The following is a 17694-nucleotide window of genomic DNA, read 5'->3' as shown; positions in this document are numbered from 1 at the left end:
TTTACTTCAGTCACCCAAAATATGCAGGCAAAGTATAAAAATTTAAAGCAAAGCAATATTTCTTAAAATTAAATAATAGCAAAAATAGAAATGAGTTAAATGATAGAAAAGGTAAATGAAGAATAGCAAAGTCTGAATGGAAAACCTACATCTTAAAACCAACCTGAATGTAATTCCCACATCTCCAGCCTTGCTTCATGGTTAAAATGTTTAAAACAGTTGTGACGGACACCTGGGTCCCATGCCTGGCTGGGGCGCCTCTGCTGCATACGTCCCGGGGGAGCCATCATGGACATTGCAGTACCTTCCCCGGGGCGCTTGGGGGCAGTCTCCCTGGCCGTGGATCCCTCCTCAATCTCCCCTGTGGCTCCATGGGACATGGAGTCCACCACAGCAGCCCGGTTGGGAGATGGGGTGGCCGCTAGGGGGTGCTGCGGAGAACCAGCCGCCACATTGGACGGTTTATCAGCCCCACCCGGAGGTGCAATTAAGACCAGCTGGTCAGGCACCTGAAACACTTCCGGGTGGGGTATAAAAGGGCCCGCCTCCCAGCAATCAGGGCCAGAATCGGGAGGAAGAGGACGAGGTTGCCTGGGAAGAGTGGTGGAGGAAGGAAGCGTTTGGTTTGTGTGGGTTTTTGTGCTTGGACTGTGTTGGGCCTGTGGGACACGGGGAAGACGTGTGCCCACGGCTGAAGAAAATAAAATAAAAACCCTTGAGTGTGAACACGTGCCTCTGCGTGGTCTGTGCTGGGTCGGGCGCTATATAGCACCTTATTCACACAGTACATTTTGTAAAGATATGGAAGCTGAAGCATAGCACCCTCTGAAGGAGCTAGAAAGAGCTTGTCTTCCAGACTGCCTGTCCCTACCAAGTGGATGGCTCTGTCTGATCTAATGGAGTCTCTTTCTCACCCACTCAATGGATAAATGAATACAAACCTGAAATGACCTACAAAGATTGCTTGTCATTTCTGTGACATTTAGAAGGGCTCCAGCAAACATTTATCTTTGTGCTGATTTTTTTTACTGAATTGCTAGAAAGGTTCTATACAATAAAAATTTCCTAATTTAAATATTGTGAATGTGGAAATCCAGTCAGGACAGGATTTGCAATCAGATTCTCTGACTGCAGGACAAGAGTTTAAGATGTCCTGGCAGATGCAATTCTTGTGACATTTCCAATGACACTAAGCTGCCACCAGCAGAGGGCAGTGATGCCTTTAAGCTGAGGTAGTTATTAATTAGCCAGCTTTCTGCCATGGTTTCCACTCTCTTTGCTTATTTATTTTGTTAGCTTTTTTTTTACTATTGTTTTGTCATTTTTCTATGTTTTTGTGAAGTTCTACAATGTCATATTCTGCTTTTTATATTGTGTTTTCTGGTTTTAGAATTATTGTGCATTTGTTAAGCATGTTAATTTAGGTTACTGTCATTGTTCTTGTATTCTTTATTTTAAACCCAAAGATGTGCGGACCCCTGACAATGCACCTAAGAAACTCACCTCAGCCTCTGTAAGCTGTTCCTGCTTTTGTGGTTTGCTTCATTTTTGCATTTCTTGGTTTTGTAAGCTCTCTGCTTTTAATTATTCTGTTTCTTGATATATTCGCATGCAATGCGATAAGCACCTACTGTCTCTCCGTCTAACTGTCTTTCCACATGAAACAATCCGACTGGCTGACTGATGTTGGTGAAGTCTGGCACACTTACTTTGTCAAGATATTTGACATTTTCATTGGGATATTTCAAATAGCATACACTGTACAAAGTTTTGAAAGTTCAGAATCTCCCATTGAAAAGCATTCCCAAATTTGCAAAGTCATCTATCGATCTTAAAAGCAAGAAACATTCTATGAAACTTCAATTACAAATGACTCTTTTGAATTTATCTTGACAGAGATAATTTACATTACTTGTACATTTTGCATATTTTCATCATTTACTCGTCCAGTAGCTGCTCCTGACAGCAATTCAGATCCTCAGTAAAAGTTAGTCAAGTGACAGGATAGGTGACGCCACCAGCTCGCTGCTCTTGCTGCTTGAGATACATTAACATGTAAAAATTAAAAACAAAAAAAGTAATTTAGCTCATTTCACTAGAAATGAATGTCAGAGATAAGGAATTATGTTAATGCCACATTATAAGCACAGAGGTTGCAAATAAGTACTTGGCGTTTGCAGCATGTGACCGTAAAAACAGTCTTATTACAGCTGTATTATTTTCAGGTTAGATCACAATGATTCAGGATTTCAATAATGTATTAGTTTTAATGACATGATACTATTAAGTACTGTTAAAAAGCATGTATTTAATGTACTGTAGTCTACTAACACATGTAATTGCATTCTGTTATCACTATTGGTTTTCTGTATGACTCATCGTTACAAAAATATTTGAGAAACACAAATGTGATAACTAACTCTTTAAAGCAACTAAAACAAACTGAATATGTTGTAACGTTCCAGTCACTTAACTAAGTCAATGAATGTACCTGAATGTTACGCCACACCTTCACACTGTTGCTTTTGTCTCTGGTTTTGATTTTTTTATTATGGGCTTGGCTTTTTCCTATCATAGTTTGCCTCTTAGGTAGCGTTTTGTAACTTTTGTTACGTTTTACATTTACATGAAATTCTTCATTTATTAAAGATGATTGTTAATTTGGGAAAGGTGCTTTGCTGTTCCTCCTCCCTTTATGAACATTTTAAGTTTGAGCCCCTTTTTGACTGTGCAGGGCACAACGCCTGCTTCTTGAGTTCTGTGGGCCAAGCTTACTTAGTGAGGCTTAGCGGTTACTTATCTGGCTTGCTTGCGGTGACTTTTAAGGCCCACTTTTGAGTTTCACAAGTCTACATATTGAAGAACAAAGGCAACTTAGCGAACAGATCAGTGTAGAGAAGGGAGTGAGTTGAGATACATGACTCCACAATACTAGAGGGTAGTCTAATCATTATTAAATGGTGTTGGCTGACCCTTGCTAAATGAGAGAGTGTGGTTGGTAGAAGCAATATGCCTCTTAATCAGAGCTTTTGGTCTGGTAGCACTGACAATGTTAGTACAGGGTTAAAGTAAGGTCACAGGAGACAGAGAGGCCAAGTCCAGTAGGTCACAATGGAGGCTTCGTAGCAGATCTGGGGCTCCATTCTACACATCAGTATGAACAGATAACTTGAGATAGGCCTGGCTCTTTAAAGAAGTGCTTGCATTCAGGACTCCAGTGACACCATAGCATTGTGAATTCCAGAAACCTGTCATAGACGTCCATATGAAAGGAAAGGCGGGAGTAGCTTGTCGAAACACTAGAGGTCAGTGAATTGCTTTGTCGAGATCCTTGTTGATGTCTGACCAGTTGCTTCTCCAAACTTCAAAGTCTTTACTCACTCGTGTTTTCTTACAGCGTGCATCCTCCAATTGTCACAGGAGCAAATCAACAACCAATCCCCTCTGTGTATTTTAGTGAACTAAAAAAAATGGTCAAATATACATTTTTCCACTAAGTCCTTTATTTTACAATGAAATTCATACACTGCTTAATAAGTGCGGCCTTCTTTTACAATATGGAAGTCATGATATTATGGATCTCATGTGGTTGGTGCATCACATACCTAGTAACCATGAAGCATCATAGCGACATATCACAGAAAATAGTAACACTCTTCAAAGTTGGAGACATAAAATGGTGGAGTCCACGTATGACAACAATAACAGTAAAAATCTATACATTTATAATGCAAACTTGATTCACTCACTAATTCATCAGAAAAACACCTTTTCTATTTAGATAAAAAGCTTAAATTTGGCAGGATTGTACATCTAGGTCAGTAGGTAAGAAAGGACACACATCAACATTTAGGGGTAAAACCCCAATACAACAGAAAAACTAAATACCCCAAATCTCAAACACACGTTGACTGATTTGATTGGAAGTTGGTGATGTTATAAAAAAGAAAAGGAAATTAGCCGACATGTTTTTTTATTTTTTAATCTCTCAATATTTATCCCTAATAAAGCTGTAGCAAGTGAGCAGTTTTAAGGCACAGTCATTTTTCCACTTAGCATGAACACGCTGCTAGCTGAATGCCGCCAGCACAATGAATGCACCATTTACATAACTAATACATTGGATTGCATTTCATTTTGGCACAAATAATTCATAAGAATGACTTTTCACAAATCTTTTTATCAGATAATATCTCCATTGTCTGTATTGTATATTATACAGTATGTTTAATGTTATACTGGACAGAAGACTAAAATCAAAACTTTTTCTGATAAAATGAGCTCTATAAATGTATGACCAATACTTTGATTAACTGAGTCATAAAATACAGAACTCCCAAACTGCCTGTTATTTAGTGTGTGTGTTCATACTTGGGTTAGCTGTAGTGGTCAGTGCAGCTTGTGCAGCCAGAAAATGATGTATGAATGGGGTCTTTTAAAGGTGTAATAAAAATATATTTTTTTTTTCCTCATGGATGAATTCTACACAATCAATGACTGTTACAATTACTGTTTATTTGGACATTGTATGATGAACAACAAAGCACTTTTGACCTATCACAGTAACTAATTTATTTTTATGCTAAAAAAGTGTTACCATTGTTTTAATGTTATGCAAACAACTATTACAGCAAAGACATTTTTTTCACTGGCTGCTTTACTGTTGGAGTACAACTTAAACAGACACATACACTCTTATACAAAATTTGCATTGTTTGGAAACACCCCTTGATACAAAGTTACATCCTATGGCATATTAGCTATGAGCTTTGCTTAATACAACTTAATATTAAAAAGGATCATTTTGGAAGTTTTCTATTATTTTTATAAAGTGGAATAAATTTAAGAATTAATAAACAACAAAACAGCATGGTGTCCAAAGTGTATTTTCAGGTTGTTTCCTTTTTGTTGTCTTTGAAACATTATTTCATATTTCATAGTAACTAAAAGGGGGATAAAATTGATGAGCCACAGCATGAAGTTATGGGAAAGAGTAGTGGAAGCTAGATTAAGAAGTGAAGTAATGATTAGTGAGCAGCAGTATGGTTTCATGCCAAGAAAAAGCACCACAGATGTAATGTTTGCTCTGAGGATGTTGATGGAGAAGTTTAGAGAAGGCCAGAAGGAGTTGCATTGCGTGTTCGTGGACCTGGAGAAACCATATGACAGGGTGCCTCGAGAGGAGTTGTGGTATTGTATGAGGAAGTCAGGAGTGGCAGAGAAGTATGTAAGAGTTGTACAGGATATGTACGAGGGAAGTGTGACTGTGGTGAGGTCTGTGGTAGGAGTGACAGATGCATTCAAGTTGGAGGTGGGATTACATCAGGGATCGTTATTTGCAATGGTGATGGACAGGTTGACAGACGAGATTAGACAGGAGTCCCTGTGGACTATTATATTTGCTGATGACATTGTGATCTGTAGCAATAGTAGGGAGTAGGTTGAGGAAACCCTGGAGAGGTGGAGATATGCTCTAGAGAGGAGAAGAATGAAGGTCAGTAGTACAAGACAAAATACATGTGTGTAAATGAGAGGGAGGTCAGTGGAATGGTGAGGATGCAAGGAGTAGAGTTGGCAAAGATGGATGAGTTTAAATACTTGGGATCAACAGTACAGAGTAATGGTAATTGTGGAAGAGAGGTGAAAAAGAGAGTGCTAGCAGGGTGGAATGGGTGGAGAAGAGTGTCAGGAGTAATTTGTGACAGACGGGTATCAGCAAGAGTGAAAGTGAAGGTCTACAGGACGGTAGTGAGACCAGCTATGTTGGGTTGGAGACGGTGGCACTGACCAGAAAGCAGGAGACAGAGCTGGAGGTGGCAGAGTTAAAGATGCTAAGATTTGCAATGGGTGTGACGAGGATGGAAAGGATTAGAAATTAGTACATTAGAGGGTCAGCTCAAGTTGGATGGTTGGGAGACAAAGTCAGAGAGGCGAGATTGCGTTGGTTTGGACATGCGCAGAGGAGAGATGCTGGGTATATTGGGAGAAGGATGCTAAGGATAGAGCTGCCAGGGAAGAGAAAAAGAAGAAGGCCTAAGAGAAGGTTTATGGATGTGGTGAGAGAGGACATGCAGGTGATGGGTGTAACAGAACAAGATGCAGAGGACAGAAAGATATGGAAGGTAGCAGCCAAAAGAAGAAGAAACATTATTTCATATATTGTGTAACTGTATTACATGTTGTTTTGTTTCATTCTCTGCTTTTGTATTATGTCAGTTATTTATTTAATTGTTTTTTGTGGATATGCCTTAAAGTGGAACCAAAGGGGGATGAGCCCCCAGTGCTGTAACTGTGGGTCCCTCAGCCATTTATAAGTCTATAAACCAGGCAGGAGGGCACTTTGGCATTGACTCTCTTGAATGTTTCTCTGTAAATGCTGTTAGGGTTGTTCTGGGTTTATACTCTTCTTGATTCTATTTTGACTAAGATTACTAAGATTAGAAGGCTCGATTTTTTCATATTGCATTTGTAGACATTTCTTTTTCCTTTCTTGCTGTGTTGCTGCTCTAGAATAAAATCTATAACAAATCTTTGTTTTTGTTTGTCTCTTTGAGTCAGAAGTCTTCACAGTTACCCCCTCCTTTTCTCAGAATTGTGTTTATTGTGAGGATTGTTTCAGATTATTTTAAATATTATTGAGCCTTTACTCCTTTGTGTGTGTGTGTGTACTAAAACCAACTTGTAGTTTTGAGGGAAACCCCTATTTTGGCTACTAAGCCTCAGAGGTACCTCAGACTACATTTAGAGAAAATAAGCCTCATTGTGAACAGACATAAAACAGGTTCATATTTGCTCAAATTTGCCCACATCAGGGTTATCATACTCAATTCTGGCAAGGCTGTCTCGTATGAGGGCCTTTGCTCTAGCTTTTTCTTTAAGGAGAAGATGTTTCATACCTTACATTTTTTTCCTCAAATACATTATTTTAATATATTTTGTTAGACAGTTATTCCTAATTTTGTGTGTTATAGTAATTCTGAGTCTTCTTGTTTAATCAAAAGTCAGTTTGAGATATTTGCACATTTACAAATATAAAAAATGCATACAGTATATTGCTATTGTCAATATATCAGAGATATATTTATTTATTTGTGTAAAATTGATTTAAGTATTACCTAGGAAGTGCAGTGGTTAGCATAGCTTCTTCATAGATCTAATATCCAGGATTCAAATCTTGTCGCTGCATGTTGTCAGAGTCTGTGTGGATTTCCTCCCAAATAATAAAAAGTTAGGATGATTCCATATTGGCCCTGTATATATGTATGTGTGTGTGTGAGTGAGTGGCTCTGCAATGGTTTTATAACTAGTGCTAATGGAATAGGCTCCAGCCTTCTATACCCCTTAATTGGATAAATAAAAGTATCATATATATATATTAGTTTCTAAAACATTTGCATCATAAAATTAAAATGGTATGGCCTGGTTTGTAAATAAAGGAAAAAGGGAACCACTCTGAACAGACATGTGAGAATCCAGTACTGCATGTTAAAATGTTGCCCATCTCTGAACATGCAATCATTTTAAAAATACAGAAGAACCAAGGTCATAACAAATACCATTATATTTAGTAAAGGTTTCACACATCATCAGATCAGAAACTTGAATTGACCTGAAAACCAACAGTCATTAGCACCTTGAGGGGAAATATGTTGAACATGTCCGATATACACAGCATGATGGTTTTCGTTTTGATCAAAAGAAGATAAATAAAGCTGTGCTAGGCTCCCACCCATTACATCTACTCAGATTATGAAATCTGAACCCATACCCTTAAGCTTGGCTTGCTGGCTTTTGACACTACTGTGGCACTTGTCATAGATTTTTATCTTTACTCTGTTAAAATCTATATTTTTTACCTGAGTAGTATGACATGCTGCGTCTGCCTTTTCATAGTCTGATTCGGCTTTGTGAGCAGTGGCTGATGGCCATACACCTGACAGCAGAACTACATCACTGTGTTGGCACATGTGCTGTCCTGATATCTTCATGCCTTTTATGAAATATCCTGGGATTGTAGCCTAAAAGGAAGAGCAAATTAAGAACCAGACACACTGATGGTTTAGATTGCAAGGGGAAAATATAGCATTAAACAAGGACTAATGTAGATTTATAGGGTTTATAGTGTCATTAATTCCATGTGTATATGTTGTAGTACAGTGAAATTCCTATTTGCATGTGCTAATCCACCTGCAACATGTCACCACTCTCCAGTGCCATTAATGGTGAGTATAACTGCTTCTGTTTTTCTTACTTTAAGTATTTACATTTATGAGGAAGGGGGTCAATAATAAACTGCACTTCCATGCCGGCTGTAAATTATCATAACTTTATGTTATTACTTCATTATGTGACATACTCTCATGGTACTGAGTTTTTAAAAATATATCCATTCATCAGTTCTACTGATTGTATTCTATTCAAGGTCATATGGAAACATTCAATATGTTAAACAAAATTAAAAATTCTAGACATTCTCCCAGTCACTAATAATGACATAAAATCAAATACAACACCAATCACAGTTTCTGACTTGCCTGCAATTACATTTCTGGTTGGAATTAAGTTGAATTGAAAGTCAAATTCTCTCTTTTGCCTGTAGGATGTTTCATATAAGAACACTTATCTTTTATGGTTTACAGTTTTCTAAAGATTTTTTGTTAAAAATTTGGCACTTTTTGTTATAATAAGGAACGTTTTAGTTAACATAATAATAAGGGAAAGATGGCATGGTGACAGTCCCCAGCCTGATTCCTGCCTGCATGCAGTTTGCATTTCCTTCCATTTTCTTCAAGCCTGCTTCAGCATCCAGAAGATGAACATGTCAGATCAACTGACATAGCAATTCTGCATTTGCCAGCTGTGTGTGACCGAGTGTGTGTGGGTACATGCTCTGAGGGGACTGGGCAGTCTAATGGTCTGGAATCCCTACAGATTTTATTTTTTTCTCCAGCCATCTGGAGTTTTTTTTTTGTTTTTTCTGGCCACCCTGGCCATTGGACCTTACTCTTATTCTATGCTAATTAATGTTGACTTATTTTATTTTCTTATTGTGTCTTTTATTTTTCTATTCTTTATTATTTAAAGCACTTTGAGCTACTGTTTGTATGAAAATGTGCTATATAAATAAATGTTGTTGTTGTTGTTCTGTTATTGACCAGCATCCCATCCCAGGCTGGTTTGTGTCTTGTATTTGATCAGCTCTGCCTCTCCAGTCCTATAAGGTAAAAGACAGAGTCATTAAATAGAAGAATGGATATCATATAATGGACTGGTCAGCAACGCTCATCAGAACAAATGTGATGTTATACATACTGCCATAATGGCTTTAATGCTTAAATGTTTTTTGGCAGTATGTGAACACAGTTCATATTATTAGAAGTATGTTTTTCATGTGTGTGCTTTGCAGAGTGCCATGTGAGGGTGTGCTCTGTGAAAAGGCACTAATAACACAGATTGACTGACTGTTCAAATGGGAAGATACTGACAAATTGGGTAAGGCGTTACATGTAGCTGTCCTTTTTCATTACTGTGAGACTGTCCCTTTTACCAATTCATCCATCTGGTTTTAAAACCTGCTTAAGCCACTTCTGGGCAGTTTCAGGTACAAAGCAGGGATTAACTGACTGGGTAAAATGTCAGTCTGTCCTTTTTTATTAAGTGACAATCGTTCACTTGAAACTTAAATACAAGTGTACCCAAAGATGAACTTGCATCACATCTAGAACTGGATCCCGCCATCATCTTTAGCTTGCTTTGGTGTGTACTGTATAAGCAGCATTGGAAAAAAATAAAATAAAATTAGCATAATAATAATACTAATAATAATTGGTGGCAGTGTGATTTGCAGTGCTGCCTCACTGTTCGTGTGGAATTCTTTATGTCTCCTGCCCTGGTCACTGTCTATGTGGAGTTTGCACATTCTCCCTTTGCCTGCTTGGATGCTTCTCTGCAGACACCAGTTTTCCTCCCACTTCCCAACAATTGTAATTAGGTTGTGAACTTTAAAACTGTAGAGTGTATGTGAATGTATCCTCTGATGGACTAGCATGCCTTCAACAATTATCTCCTGATTTACACATACTGTTAATGGTTAGACTCCCCATTCCCAAGCTCTTATAAGGGGAAAAATGTGTTCCACAATAAAAAAAAGGATAAGAGTGACGAAGAAGTATGCCATCTGTGTGCTACTTGCTATTGTTGTTGGGGCAGTCTCCAGTTTCCATTGATCCTGTACTGCACAATCATGTTTAGCAAATAGCAAGATGAAAGTACAGATAGGACACACCATCAGTAGCAAGCACTTTCAAAAGAGGATGCAGGTGCTGACAGTGAGAGCAATGTAAGTATGGAAGAAACTAGCAAGTCATGTTAAATAACACATTATTCACCTTCAGGATTATCCTTGAGAAGATCCTCAGATTGGTCTGAGGGTAGCATACCTGCAAGCTTGATAGACTCTTAATTACTTATCTTACTCATGGCCTCATCTCTAGCATTTATGATCATTTGAAAAAGAAATGTCAAGAATGAACTCCATTACTGACACTATTCATGTTTAAACAGTATTAATCATCCATCCAACATTCCCATTTACTGGAAAGCCAAGGAGCCTCCTATTCATGGACACTCTGTGGTAGGATGACTGTTCTTTCTTTTGTTCTGTAGCAAGTTCTCAGGTTGTTTATTCCACTTTTCCCATTGTCGTTTAAAAAAGCTGGCTTGTCTTCTGCTTTTTTTTCCAACATAGAAAGAGTCTGTAGGCTGCTCTGCTCGTCTCCAAGTGCAGTCTCAGCATTTACAATATTCCAAGCCTGACTGCCCCCACCTTGAATGCGAACTGTTTCTGCAGAACTGTAACGCTTCCGTTTACATTTTCTGCACCACAGCTTAAAACAACCGTGGAGCAACACAATCGCTGTGATTATGAGGAGGATGCTGCTTGTCAGCCACACAACTGTAGCTAGATCCAATGTTCTGCTATTCAGCACCATGGCATCCTTGGCCAGAGTGTGGAAAATAGAACACTGATCCCTGGAAGGCTGGGATCCCTGGCAGGTGACGCAGAGAATGTAGTTGGTTGATGGGGTGAGCCTCTGTAGCTTTAAAGAACTGCGGCCCAGTGGCACAGCTTCCTCTCTGTGGAAATTTTGCCTTGAGAATCCTGACAATATGCTGTTCCAGTTTGGTCGGTACATTAGTCTGTACAAGTTTTCAGGACAGCTGTATGGATCATGGGACCAGGATACAGATGCTGAGGTGAAGGATATGTTCTTGATTTCCAGGTTCATCATTTGGATTGAAAAAATTCCTTAAAATGAAAGGGACACAATAAGAATAGTTAGGCAAAACTGGGTATTGTTAAAAAAGGAAAGGTTGAGCTATTACCATACAACTTGATTAACCATTACTAATGAAAAGTTAAAATGTACTGTAAGTTGTAAACCCTTAGAGTAAAAGAGGAGGCTCCAGAAGAGTGGAGAATGAGGCATCAAGGTAAGGATACTGCTCTTTGACTTACTAAAAGTAAGTAGCTCTGTGAAGTGGAACACAGATCCAGAATTGAATGGTTAACTGATCCTGTCATTCTGGCGTGACAAGAAAGACTAACCCAAAAGTAAAAGGATCAGGAGACCCTTACCTTGAATATGTGCTGAGAGAGTGTAACTCTACATTTTTCTGAACTTTCTACTTCCTTTTTGTAAAGAATTACAGGGCCATTCCACACAGTTACAGTAGTTGATAAATGGCATAGCCCTTTAAAAGGGCTCAGTGATGTAATGTGCGCTGGAGGCATCATGAGGCAGCACCAGCTAGTAGTGCACAGCAGTAGCTGATGGGCCTTTCAGACTTCTGCACAGAGCTGGATGGAAACAAAGTGCACTTTACAGATTTGAGTTTGCTTCATTATGTTTCGCCATAACATAAGCTGAACGTAACATGTATTCATTCAGGTGACACTATCTTTCACAGTAAAACCATGATTACTTACGATTACAAAATGTTTGTTCCCTCCATCTGCATAGGTTTCTTTCCACTTCCTAAATACTGCATTTACGTGTTTGGAAAAATGGATGAATGATTAGCAAATGGTGTTTGGTCTCTTTACCCATCCACTTTCTGAAAGTATTATTTTTCCTTCACAGGGTTGTATGTGGCCTGATGCTACCCTAGTTGCCTCTGGCACAAGGCAGGAACCAACTGTAGATGGCCCAGCAGTCCTCACTGACCAACACAAGGCAAATCAACCTAACCTTCATGTCTTTGAGGTGTGGGAGAAAAACAGAACTGTCATTGTTAATTCAAGTATGATGAAATAATTAGAACATCAAGGAAATGTACTTAAACTAAAGTGTAAAATAGACTACCAGGAGGAAATGCAATCCGGCTCAAGTAGAACATACAAACTCCACAAAGACAGTGACCAGGACCAGTGCTGGGGGGTCGGTAAGCAAAACCTTCAACTTTGACTTCAAATGTTTTGGGGTCACCCAGAAATTTTCATGTTTTTGATAGAAATTAATACCTTTCTATCAAAATACCATTAAATCGATATAAAATATAGCCAAGGTATTAATAGTGTGTGTAAGGGCTATTACTGTTTGAAATTACTTATTTTTCAAAAAAATGTGTTCATGATTACCACAATAACATAAAATTCCTAAAACTGTTTAATCTAATTCTAAATCTCAGTGAAATGATGCTATCCTGGCAACTTTGGGATGAGGCAGGAACCAGCCCTAGATGGAGTATCAGATCATCACAGACCCAATTTAGAGTCACCAGATAACAGAACATGTATGTCTTTCATGTGACAGATTCCCAAGAAACTGAAGATTTCATACAAAGGTGTCTATTGCTATCTTGAAAGAAGAGGAGGAGATGGATCCAACCAGGATAGAAAAGGATGGGTAAGTCCTAGACAGGCAACGGCATAAAAGATGGACAATAAAGTCTGTAGTTTGAGAAACAAACACCTTGAACGTCCTTGGCTGTCTTCTTTACTAAATATACACCAAACACCAGCGTCATCCACAACGGTGAAAAGACGGTCCCGATGAAAAGATGATAAGCATAATACAGGTTTCCAGTCATCTCCTGTCCAAATGTCTGTATTCTTTTTCCCATTTTATGTTTTTCTTTTTATTCACCAGTTTCCCATATGGCTTTTTCTTTGAAACTCTGCCTCTAAGCCCAGCATCCTGGAATCGTCTTTTTACTGTTGCAGATGACACTGGTATTTGGTGGGTATTTAAAGAAGTCAACTGAAGTCCAGAAAGACATTTCTTTCTTACACTGGAGAGACTGCTATTCTTATCCTCTTATGCAGTTGTCCACCTCCACCTTTTCTTCTTTTTCTAAACTGGTTAGATTAAGTTCTCCCTCTTCTCTCAAGACAGCTATATAAACATTTGTATGAAATCTGCACTTTCTTGGCAATCTCCCACATGGAATAGCCTTCAGTCTGCAAAAAAGAAAACAAAAAATAGACTGACATGTTTCTTGAGAAAGCTGTTTTATTTCTGCCATTTTATAATCCTGAACCAAAACTTATGAAAGGCAGTACCTTGAAACACAAGTGTACCAAATAACAGGCTTCAGTGGTGCTATTACAGTTAGAAGGGTTTCTCTAATAACCAATTATCACTAACACATGACTAATTAAGGATAAGCAAAGGGAGTTTACCATTAGGATATTGAAGGAATCACTGCTGAAAATGGGGCTTTGCAGCATTATGTGAATAATAAATTAAAAATAAGTCATTTCGTGCAATAATAGCTATTAAATACACTAGTAATGCCTTGGTTAAATCTTGAAATCAATTTAATTGTATCTACGTGAAAAAGGTATACCTGTACATTTCTACCAAAAACATGAACATTTCTGGGTGACCCCAAATGTTTGAACGGTAGTGTAGTTACTTTATTAACTGAAAGCATACAACATACAATATACAAAGCAATTTATTACTTCCAACATGAATCATCAAGCTACTTTTTTTCACCCTAACCCGTTAAAGTTTGGGTTTAAACAGACATGCCATTCAGGCTTTATTGAAGAGGTTACAAACACTGAGTAACAGTAAGCAAAAGACAAAATCTATAAAATGACAAAAGACATTGTTTTTTATCAAAAGGCTAGAAGAAAAAAACAGTTGATTTGAAATTGAGTATGTGAAATTGGAAATTTTAACTCATTATATTACAATTTACATTTAGTTGGAGATGGAGTTGGTAACCCAATAACTGCTTCCAACTCCACAGCACTGACCAAGGCTTGAGCTGACCCTGTGTCCCTGGAGCTGGGAAGCTGCAGCGTTGGCCACACGGCTTTGAACCAATGAGAGAATTAGAAGTGAGAACTCTGTAAATGAAGATCAGATGCAGCGTTTGATAATGGAACCTCGTTGTTGTGTTTTGCCTTTATGAGTATTCTTTTGCTTAGTCATTTGTGTCTATATCCCCCTTCTCCTTGGATGCAATCACTTATTTTTCCTCTCAGTGCTCCCTCTCTACTGCCATGGTGCCTTGCACTTTACCACAGCATGGATGCTGGAGACTGCTATTAAGCTGCTGGTTGCCAAAGCGACAGAAAATGCAACCTGTTGACTGTGCACTTACTGCACACAGATGCACTCAATTTAAGGAATATACAAGCTAATACCGAATGTGTGGGACAGTTATTAACAGCTGCCTAGAGGCTAAGCATTAAAATAGTTCTGCTCACATAATGCTGCTGATACTGTGAAATTACTGCATTAACCAATGTCTTCTCCGAGATATCTTATAGGATATGTTTTTCTTTATAACTGTGCTGACAGATGACACTCTTCTTTGGGCGAGTTTCCATCCAAGGTTACTCCTAATCATTATCCATCTGTTTTTAAAGCTGCTCAATCTAATTCAGGCTCACATTTGCCTGAAATACAGAACACATATAAATGCAAAGTCCACTTTAGAGTCTCCTATTGACTTAACACACATCTTTGGGATATGGGAGGAAGATCTGAAAATGTTATGTCACAACTGTCACCTTCTTAGGGACTGGTCTCTGTCCTTCCCACAGATCTACCTGGATAGGCTGCAGACTGCCCCTATAACATTGATGTAGATTAAGCCAGTTTGTTAATGGATGAATAAATAGATGGACAGATTAATTTCATCATGGACAAAACTGAGCTCGTTCTCAGAACACATTAAACCTTTTGATCAAACTTTAACCCTCACGCTCAGCACTTCTCCATGATATGGAGACACAACTGACAAAACTCAATAAAAATAAACATATGTAATCTGGCACTAGTGGTGCTGTTCTTTTTACGGACTGAAAGCTCAGTGTCATATTGAAGGATTCCAGTTCAAGCAAAGGTGTGAAATCAAAACTGTGCAGAGACTTATTAGAAAAGTGGCATTAAAAATTCAGCTTTTTTTAATTAAAATATTTTTCTTTACTGTACAGTTGAGGTCCTTTTTTTTATCAGTTGGAGCACAAGAATGTTAAAGTGACTTAATCAAGATCATGCTGCAAACCATGACAGTGATCTAAGTTGCTAACCTTCTGGCCAAAGCCTTACGTTTGGACCACAATGCATTGCCCAATGTTGCTATCGTATAGAGCCTTAAATTAGGTTGTAAAAAAATGCTTGGGATTAAAGTCTGTCTGTGCATCCATCCACCCATGAACCTGATTAATCCAGTTCAGGGTATACTTCAGTACAAGGCTGCAAGTCTACACACCTGAGCAAATGTGCCCGAAAAAGAGATACGTCCACAGATCATACATTGAACTGTTTGCACTTGAGAATTGCACACGTGTTCACAGTGCCAGTACTAGGTTATTTTGCACCTTAGGTCAACCTTATTAGTGTGCCAACTGACTGTTCGATAGCAAACCTGTGCAGCTGGGCCCCCCCTTATGATCTGCACCGAAGCGATTTCCTAATTCCCCTTAATGGTGGTGCCAGCCCTGGGTGTTCCATAAACAAGCAAAAATTCATTCAGGATCATCACAATAACATAACATTCTCAAACCTGTTTATTCTAATTCTGGATCTCACTGGAACGATGCCATCCTTTCAACACTGGGGAGGAGACAGGAACCAGTCCTAGATGGGGTATCAGATCATCACAGAGCCAATTCAGAATTAACATATAATCTAACGTGTACATCTTTTCAGCTGGGAGAACAATTTACAGGAGCACAGAGAGAAAGTGGAAACTCCACACTGAATGAGACCTGGGGCAGGATTCAAATCCTGAACACTGGATATGTGGGGCAGCAGTGTGCCCTATACATATTCCTATCAATTTTAAAAATGACATTAACAAAATATTTTCATGGCATTACAACAAAGGTAATAATGAGGGCTGCATTTTTTTCTGCCTTTCTTGTCCTGAAGGAAGTCTTTGCAATTTGTACATCATTTTAGCTGTTGTTTTCAACTTGAAATCTATTTCGAATTGATATCAGAATTACGCGTTGGCAGTGGCGACTACCCACACTGAAAGATCCGTGGCTCTAGTCTCTGTGAAAATACCGATCAGACCGCTGGCCGGTGTCGCTAACGTCCCTGCCCTAGTCCTTCATGGCCGTCACCTGAGCGCAATTTGATAGGTGCCATTGATTCCTAGTAATAATGAATTTTTAAAGTGATTTCATTTAGCTGTTGGATGGCTTCTTGTCGTAAATATGCTAACATGACACGTGAAGCGCAAGACAATGAAGAAAAGGCGGCTGTCGTCTTCTTACCTCTCCCGTTAGACGGTAGACTCCAATTTGCCCTTAAGGTAAAGAGCTCCGAGGCGGCTAAATTTCAGGTACGCCGGTGAACATTTTTACCGCATTAAAATGCGATGCTTGCTTTTCAACTCGTACAAGCCTACATGCTTGTGCTCCTCCAGTGAGAGGCAGCAGATCTCGCTGTTGTGGTGCGGTGGCGGAGGGAGACGGAGGCTGATGTGAATGTCCAGCACCTGCTCAGAATGACGTCACCGGCACGGCACCGAACTGAAAGGCGAGCGCGGGAGGCGCGTTCACTCAAACCGTCGTCGGCTGAGGCTCGGGAGTAAACTGGGGAGATATTGCAGAAATCTACCATAGATTGTTTTTCTCTAAGCAAAACATGGGGTCAGTTCACGTTGAAAGCAGTTCAAGTAAGATTTTATGTGGCATCAATTGTCGATTTCTTTCTCTAAATGAAAGCATATATTGTAATATGGGATGTTGAAAACTTATTGCTAATGTGGTGCGACCCGAGTTGACGGGGCACGTGTCTCTTCACAAACATGAGCGACGTTCAAAACGTCCTTGGTTTTCACAGAGCTACAGTTTATATCCTTGTATTTGAGGCTGCACTGGCAATATAAAGTTATATTTAACATTAATAATTGTCCATTGTGAGGGACTGGCAGTGCTGAAAGAGTTGAGCAGCAGATCTGAAGGCTGCCGGTTAAGTTTTTGTCACTCACATGGCCCGTGACCCTGACCAAGTCGTATAAATGGCCACAGACCCGCTTTGAACAATACGTGGACAGAAATGTACCACTCTTTAATTAGCATTTACTAAAGAAAAGCGACACATTGAAAAATATTGTTGGTAATGGAACTGTTTAAACCAATTATTTAAATTTTCCACTATTCCTCATTAATATCGTTTTTTATCAGTATGCTGCTGCTGGAGTATGTGAATTTCCCCT

General features: G+C 39.0%; 1 protein-coding gene across 1 annotated transcript; it reads right to left on the bottom strand.

The window, feature by feature from the left end:
- Positions 1-9079: 9079 nt before the first annotated feature.
- LOC120528613 (fibronectin type III domain-containing protein 9-like) lies at positions 9080-16976 on the bottom strand. The gene is made up of 2 exons (XM_039752784.1): positions 16748-16976; positions 9080-11308 (listed from the first exon to the last, which is right to left on the bottom strand). The coding sequence occupies exon 2, from the start codon at positions 11289-11291 to the stop codon at positions 10614-10616; it is 678 nt and encodes a 225-aa protein (XP_039608718.1). The 5' UTR covers positions 11292-11308; positions 16748-16976; the 3' UTR covers positions 9080-10613.
- Between the last annotated feature and the right edge of the window lie 718 nt (positions 16977-17694).

This window comes from Polypterus senegalus, chromosome 4, assembly GCF_016835505.1.
Source record: "Polypterus senegalus isolate Bchr_013 chromosome 4, ASM1683550v1, whole genome shotgun sequence".
NCBI classification, from domain to species: domain Eukaryota; kingdom Metazoa; phylum Chordata; class Cladistia; order Polypteriformes; family Polypteridae; genus Polypterus; species Polypterus senegalus.
This window is presented reverse-complemented; position numbering and strand designations above follow the sequence as displayed.